At 34.8% G+C, this 7,816-nt stretch overlaps 1 protein-coding gene and 6 non-coding genes across 7 annotated transcripts; 6 read left to right on the top strand and 1 right to left on the bottom strand.

Moving 5' to 3' along the window:
• Positions 1 to 419: 419 nt before the first annotated feature.
• Positions 420 to 974, bottom strand: LOC141674282 (uncharacterized). Its single transcript, XM_074481003.1, has one exon. It carries the CDS (start codon positions 972 to 974, stop codon positions 420 to 422), a length of 555 nt encoding a protein of 184 aa, XP_074337104.1.
• A 5,193-nt stretch (positions 975 to 6,167) lies between these two features.
• LOC141675968 (small nucleolar RNA snoR69Y) lies at positions 6,168 to 6,273 on the top strand. Its single transcript, XR_012556589.1, has one exon. It is a non-coding gene; the product is annotated as a small nucleolar RNA snoR69Y (small nucleolar RNA).
• Positions 6,274 to 6,320: 47 nt separating this feature from the next.
• Positions 6,321 to 6,406, top strand: LOC141675969 (small nucleolar RNA snoR53Y). The gene has a single exon (XR_012556590.1). It is a non-coding gene; the product is annotated as a small nucleolar RNA snoR53Y (small nucleolar RNA).
• Positions 6,407 to 6,465: 59 nt separating this feature from the next.
• Positions 6,466 to 6,566, top strand: LOC141675957 (small nucleolar RNA Z103). Its single transcript, XR_012556578.1, has one exon. It is a non-coding gene; the product is annotated as a small nucleolar RNA Z103 (small nucleolar RNA).
• Positions 6,567 to 6,643: 77 nt separating this feature from the next.
• Positions 6,644 to 6,749, top strand: LOC141675964 (small nucleolar RNA Z103). The gene has a single exon (XR_012556585.1). It is a non-coding gene; the product is annotated as a small nucleolar RNA Z103 (small nucleolar RNA).
• A 75-nt stretch (positions 6,750 to 6,824) lies between these two features.
• On the top strand, positions 6,825 to 6,927 carry LOC141675960 (small nucleolar RNA Z103). Its single transcript, XR_012556581.1, has one exon. It is a non-coding gene; the product is annotated as a small nucleolar RNA Z103 (small nucleolar RNA).
• Positions 6,928 to 7,224: 297 nt separating this feature from the next.
• Positions 7,225 to 7,325, top strand: LOC141675958 (small nucleolar RNA Z103). Its single transcript, XR_012556579.1, has one exon. It is a non-coding gene; the product is annotated as a small nucleolar RNA Z103 (small nucleolar RNA).
• Positions 7,326 to 7,816: the final 491 nt, after the last annotated feature.

The raw sequence follows: 7,816 nt of genomic DNA, 5'->3' as shown, positions 1-7,816 counted from the left end.
CTTCCCGTTTGATTTTTTAACGACCACCACGTTGGCTAACCAGTCTGGGTATTCAATTTCCTCAATGAACTTGGTGTCTAACAGTTTTTCCACTTCGGCCTATATTACCTTTTGTCGTTCGACTGCAAATGTCCTCTTCTTCTGTTTCATTGGTTTGGCCTCGGGCTGCACGTTCAAGCAGTGCTTAGCCGTCTTGGGATCCAAACCGGGCATGTCTTCCGGCCCCAGGCGAACACATCATGGTACTGCCGAATCACAGCGATCACTTCTTTCTTCAGATCTGGTTCCATATTTTTCCCAATCCGATCCATTTTTCCCGAATGGCCCGCATACAGCTCTACTTCTCCGGTTTCTGCTGCGGGTTCGACGACCGGGCTTGAAAGATCTGCCCCAAACTTTTCCAACTCAATATTCAGTATTTATCTGCTTCCAATGAACTCTACTTTGACCATTTTTATCTTCCCGGTTTCGTCCGACTGCTCATATTCCTGGTCTTTCTCCAGGTCTTCCAGCATAATAATTCGGACAGTTTTTTGATCGCCTCTCATTTCTCCTACCCCTTTCTTAATTGGAAACTTGAGCTTGAGGCGAGGTATAGACTTCACTGCTTCGAAGGTTGACAGGAATGGTCTTCCGAAAATGGCATTATATGGGCTCTCAATCCGAACCACATAGAAGTTCACAGGCTTTTCCACGGTGTATGGTAATTTACCCAGTAGGACGGGAAGAGTGATTGTACCCTCAAACTGTATAGGGTGTCCTCCGAAGGCGTAAAGAGGGGCATCGTTACAGGGCTCCAACTGTTTTCCAGCCAGGTTCATCTTACAGTAGGTCTTATGGAACAATATGTTGGCTGAACTTCCAGTGTCCACCCTAACTTTCCAAATTTTGTTCTGATTGATGATATGATTAATGATAAGGGGGTCTTCATGTGGGCGAATGACGTACTCATAATCCTCAGTGCTGAAAGTCATTGGCATGTGGGGCTTCTCCTGGCTAGGGATGACAAAATAATCCGATCCGACGGATATCCGATCCGAAACCCGAAATTTTGGATATACCGAACCCGATTTTTTGGATTTGGATATGGATTTAATTTTTAAACCCGAAAATTTTTGGATTTGGATTTGGATATTAGGTATACCGATCCGAAATCCGAAACGCTATCCAAACCCAATCCGAACCCGAAATCCGAAAAAAACCCGAATTATTAAATATATATATATATATATTAATTATATATATAATATTAGAATTTTATATATTACGCATTATAATATTATATATAATATATATATATATTCTATAATTTACCTTATACATATTATTATATAATTTTTAGAACATATATTTTTTATATTTATGTTAAAAAAATCACAAGTTATAAAGTTTAATCAAATATAATTATTCAATCATTTAAATGGTTGATAAGGTTTATAAGGTTAACAAAACATGTTTTAGTAATAAATCTAAAAAACTGGGTATCAATTGAGTTGATTTTAAAAATATTAGCTACACATATAATAACACAATTAATGATGTGGTGGAGTGGTTGAAGATGACACATTAAAACTCTTTCTCTACAAGTCGTGTGTTTGATCCCAAGCACTTGCAATATCAATAATTATACAAATTTCAGATTTCGGGTTTCGGGTTCGTGTATGAATATCCAATTCAAAAAACTTCGTGTTTCGGGTATACCCGAATCCGATCCGAAATCTGATGGATCGGGTTCGGGTATTCATTTTCGGGTATTATTCGGGTTCGGGTATGGATAAAATTTTCGTGTTTGGATATGGATTCTGCAATACCCGACCCGATCCAACCCGTTTGTCATCCCTACTCCTGGCTGAATTGATAGAGATTGTATACTTGACGGGCATATTTTTTCTTTGATGTCTTGCTATCCTTGTCCAGGATACTTCCCCAGATATAGTTTATACTTCGCCCCTTATCATGTCTCTTCGCTCTGGCTCTTCGGCTTCTACTTCTTCTTGGTTATCCTTCGACCCCAGTCTATCCCTCAGATCTCGGACGAACTGGTTAAGTTCGCCTTCTTTGATCATTCGCTCAATCAACTTTTTGAGATGGTAGCATTCATCAGTATTATGCCCTTTGTCCCTGTGATAGTCTCAGTATTTGTCGGGGTTCTTCTTATAATTTGATATCTTCATCTTGGCAGGCCAACGAACCCAGGCTTGCCCTTGATTTCATGGAGAATCTTGGAGATTGGCGCATTCAGGGGGGTGAATACGGCCGAATATTTATCTCGACGTCGTTCGGCCCCTCGATATGTCTCATTTCTTCCTTCTTTCCTACCATCCTTTCGGTCAGAACCAGATCTTGAGCTTACGTATCTGTTAGCTCGCTTCGATCAGTCATCCATTCGGGAGTCCTTATATCCCCCGATAATTTTCATTTTACGGCGAATGTTCTCGCCTTTCACATATATATCATTTAGGAATTTGGGGGGAAAATCGTAAAGAGGAGAGTGAAGCTTTTTACCTTTATAGGGGTCTAGCCCCGCCGTCAAGAAGCCTATTGCTTTGACCTTGTCCAGATTAGTGACCATTCCAGCTTCCTCCTTACCGAGCCAGATAATCCTTCAACTCTTCGTTTGCCCTTTGTCTGCAGTGGACTAGGGCCCCTGTATCCTTCGCCTTCCGGCATAAGTGCGAATAGTACTTCGAAAACTTTCTTTTCAACTGTTCGTAAGACCCGATGGACCTGGGTTTGAGGGATTTGTACCATATTGAGGCCGATCCCTTCAGATAGGTCTTGAATATTTTGCAGAGCATGATATCATTATGCCCCATTTCAATCATCAGTAACTCATATTTTTTGCAATGGTCTTCAGGGTCTCCCTTTCCGTTAAACTCACTCATCTTTGGGAACTGCCTTTCTTCGCCTGGAGGGGATCGATACTGTTCAATTTTTTCCGTCAGTATCGGCTCTCGGTCGATCCTCCTGTCGCCGAACATGGCCTTTTCTAGCCGAGTGAGCCTGATTCGGGACCCGTCGGGTTCTTCCTCCGAATCAGATGAAAATTGTTGCTTCATCCTATTTCTTCGAGGATGCGAATCAGAGTCAGACTCATCTTCTTCGTCATGCACCCTACGGTCTTTCTTGTGTTTAGTCGTTCTTTTTGGCTCATCGGCCTGCAGCGCTTTACGCAATATTTTTTCTTGCAACTCAATTTCTTCTCTTTGCAGCTGTAGGGCTTTCAGCCATAACGCATCAGTCTCTCTCTTTTCTTTGCGCGGACCTCTGCCTCCTTTTCTGCTTAATCGTCTTTGGCCTTGCCCTTTTTCCGCAGCTAGCCTTTCCGTTCGGATCTTTAGGAGCAAAGGTTCTTCCTTAGGAGTTAGTGTGATGACTCCATCGGCGTCCACTAGGGTGGACGGCTACCCCTTGTCGGGTGGGGTAAAACCTGGTGGTGGTGAATGCTCATGAATTACGTTGGTCATTGTCTCAATATCTCATTTTTTGATTCTCGTATTTCCCACAAACGGCACCAAATGTTACGCCCAGATTCCTTTGGATGGATGAACATGCTTCGGCCTCTGTGAATATGTCTTCGGCTGCGACTTGAAAGAGAAGAGAATGCGAGGGATTGTCCCCCCGATTCACTTCCGGTTTGAGAATAAAAATCTGGTCATAAAGGTGGGTAAAGAAATATAAGAAAAGTAGAGTGTTTGAGGGAATGAGAATATGATTATTTCTTACTTTCCCAGGGTTTTATACCCAATTTATCATTAATGTTCGCCCGTTACTCATCATTGATGAGGAGGAGTGAAAAGGGGGCGTTAGGATTTCATGATCCCAACGGTTGAAGGGGAAATGGGCTTTAGCCTGTGGTACTTCACGGGCCTTCTGCGCATGGGCCTGGTAGACCTTCGGTCTGATAGTATACTTGTCAGATGGGTTTCGTTCAGTGGGCCGTATTGAACTCAGCCAACATCTATAATTATGGTCAGCAATAATTATTGTTATATTTTGAAATTTTAAATAATTATCTATATTATACTATAGTAGAGCAACTACGTCAAATGTCCCTCTCTCCTTAAAAGAGATCACTTGGCATTCTCTATGATACATGTCATCTTCTCCTGATATTAGTATTCTTTAAAGCTATTAATTACATTGCATTAAATATTTTATCATTTTTGATTTCACTAATTCTCACTTTTACCCATTTCTTACTCTCTTTATATTTATACTAATTCTCCATTAGTCCTTACTCCCCATTTCTTTAAATTTAATAATTTTCTCTTCTCAAATATATTAATTTTTATTTAAATATTTAAATTACTCATCAATTAAATATGTTATTTTTTTAAAAAAAAATTTCTTTTTCTTCTTTCCCCTAATTTTCTTTCCTTTTTTTTTCTCTACTATCACCACTTATTTAATTTCACAATTTTTTATATTTCATCAATAATATTTATCAAGATACTTAATTTATTTAAAATTAATATTGTCAAAATATATTTATTACAATTTTTAATAAGTTTATATACTATTTATTTATGTATCATAATTATTAAATATTCAGGATTTTTATTAAATTTATTTGAAAAAACTTAAATATGTCAATAACATTATTAAATTGTTAAATCAACTTAAAATATATTATTTCATGCGCCTGAATTTTATGTTAATAACTTTTTTATGTTAATTTAAATAAAATAAATATAAGATAGACAACAATTGTCCGAGACCTAATCTAGTTAATATTATTAAAACATAACCAGTTAACTAAATATAATTAAATATAATTAAATTTTAATTATCTAATCACAATTTCACTAAATGATAATGATTCCAAAAAAATCGGGAACGTATTGAATTTTATGTCCAAAGTGTAGATGTTTAACTAATTAAATTCAGAGTAAATTACAGAGTCTTGACAATACTTTACACCAATTTTCAAAACGGTGGTTAACTTTTCAAATTCTCATAATAATGGCCAATTTTTCTTTGTGCCTTTCCAAAAAATGGTTATCGTCAACGTCCGTTAAGTGTTTACCGTTAACTAATATATTTAAAACGTAAACTATATAATGGTGATTATACTTTACACTTAAAGTTAAATTCAAAACAGTGGCTACATTCAAAATAATAATATATGATCATTGTGAAAAGAGTTTTAAAAAGTTCTACTGCATTTATCATAATACTGGGTATCGATTAACAAATTAATATCTCTTTAGTTATAAGTTTGTGGATGTTCTGCTCCATATTTTTGTTAAATTTTTAATTCATGTTCTTGTGAGCGACGGTTGAAACATAGTAGTAGTCGGGCACCTGATTAAATTAGAATAAGTGAAAAAATGGATAATTATTTGAGTTATGTTTGTATCTATTTATTTAGAGATATCATATGTTTTTAATGACAATAAACGTGAGTATTGGTAACAAGTGTGAGTATTGGTAACAAAACCATTCTTTTAACATATGTTTTTTTCCCAACAATTTATAAAAATTTAACCACTATTTCAAAAATAAGTGTGAAGGACAACCATCATTCTGTAATTTACGCTTTAAATATATTATTTAACGGTGAATACTTAACGGAAGTTGACGACATCCATTTTTTTGAAATGCGAAAAGAAAAGTGCCACTATTTTGAAAATCGGTGTAAAATGGGGCCACCCCTATGTAATTTACACTTAAATTTATAATAATTTTTTTATGAAAAATATAAAAAAATCTCTTAAAATTCATCAATTCAGATCAATAATTTAAAACAAATACTACAATATTTTGAAACAAGAACTAAAAAAATAATCAAAATTCTTTTTTTCCAAGAAAAAAAGAAAGAAATTAAGATAAATTTTCCGATTACCTGCGAGCCTGTAAACAATATGCTACGTGGGCCGTTACTCAAACAAGCCAGGCCCCTTAACTCTAGGCCTCGTGTTTAAAATGTTGTAGAACATATTAGAATAAAAGCATAAAAAGTAAAAAGCCCAGGCCTATCGTAATTACATAAACCCTAATCCCCCATCTCTTCTTCTGTATTTAATCCAAAACTCTCAGCCGAACCTGACAATCTCTCTCTCTCTCTCTCTCTCTCTCTCTCTCAATTTTTTTTCCAGGTTTATTCTAAAATTCAATTTATTGATCAATTTCTTGAATCTGATCTATACATACATGTGTATAGAAACAGCAGCGATGATGATAATGTGTTAATCCCAGCTCATTATGAGGCCTTCTTTTGTAGAAGGCCAGGGAATTTACTTTTTTTCCAACATTTATCTGAGCACTCCTTTATATCTCCTTTATTACTTTTTAAAAATTGATTTTGAGAAATTTTTGTTCCTAGTGATGTCTCATATCTGACCATGCTAATTCTGAATATATTTGACTGAGATTTATTCTTAATCAGTTTTCTGAGGGAACCTTATTTCCTATTTTTTTCATTATTAATTTTTTTGATATTATTTGCCGATAGTTGTGAGGATGGATATGATGAATATTTCCCCAGATGATCGAAGCTGAAATTACTGAGCGCTATTTTAGATTTTCTCTTCGGAGATTTTCAAGCCAGATTTCTGATCCATTCACATATATTTTTATAAATTAATCGTTTTGTTATTTTAATTAGTTAGATGTATAATGTGTTAATGAATTGATTGAGACGGAGCTGATGAATATTTCCCCAGATGATCGAAGTTGAAATTACTGAGCGCTATTTTCGATATTTCTCCTTGTTGAGAAATATCTAAGCCAGAGTTCTGATCCGTCTGCTAAACTATAGTTTTTGTTAATTTATTTTAAAGATGTAATTTGTATGTTTTAGTAATTATGTTTAAAAGAAAATGGAGGTGATGAATATTTCCCCAGATGATCGAAGCTGAAATAACTGAGCGCTAATTTATATTTTTCTTATGGGAAAAGTATTAAGCCAGAATTCTGATCCATTTCTTAATTTTGTACTTGTGAAGGCATATTATACATTGATTTTCGTGTCTCCATATCCTACTTGATTGATTAGTGAGCGTCGAAATACTGATTACGGGCGTTCTAAATGTCAATTGGCGTTACGTATGAGCCGACGCTATAATTGTACTCCTTGTATCTGTATCTATATACTTGTAAACTTTTTCATTGAGTTACTTTTTCACAGATCTGGAGAAATCTATTCGTTGATTATATCAATTTATTATTATAATTTTTGTTTGTGTATTTTAGTTTTTAATTGTTGAAATTGATGTGAGGATGGATATGATGAATATTTCCCCAGATGATCGAAGCTGAAATTACTGAGCGCTATTTTAGATTTTCTCCTTGGAGATTTTCAAGCCAGATTTCTGATCCATTCACATATTTTTTTTTAAATTTCATCTTGTTATTTTAATTAGTTACATGTATAATGTGTTAATGAATTGATTGAGACTGGAGGATGATCGAAGTTGAAATTACTTTTGATAAATCTTCTTGTTGAGATTTATCTAAGCCTCCGTATGCTAAACTATAGTTTTCGTTAATTTACTTAAGGATTTTTGCATAAACAGTAGAAAATATTTGTAAATATACCTTACATGAAATCTTTTATGTAATCACATATGTAATCATATTATTGCATTTTTGGTAAATTCCCTAGATTTAATGGGAATGAATGTGTTCTTTTCTAGAATTTAGTGATGTGGTAAACAGAAACACCAATGTGTCTGACACGAAGTTAAAATTTATGAATGTATAAAATATGTTTTTCAAAAATATTGAAATTTTAGTCTCGTTAAGAACTTCAACGACCTTTTTCTGACACAAAAAAAGTAAACTTATAAGGGAAAAATTTAAATTCTGAAAA

Source organism: Apium graveolens, chromosome 7 (assembly GCF_009905375.1).
Source record: "Apium graveolens cultivar Ventura chromosome 7, ASM990537v1, whole genome shotgun sequence".
NCBI classification, from domain to species: Eukaryota; Viridiplantae; Streptophyta; class Magnoliopsida; order Apiales; family Apiaceae; genus Apium; species Apium graveolens.
This window is presented reverse-complemented; position numbering and strand designations above follow the sequence as displayed.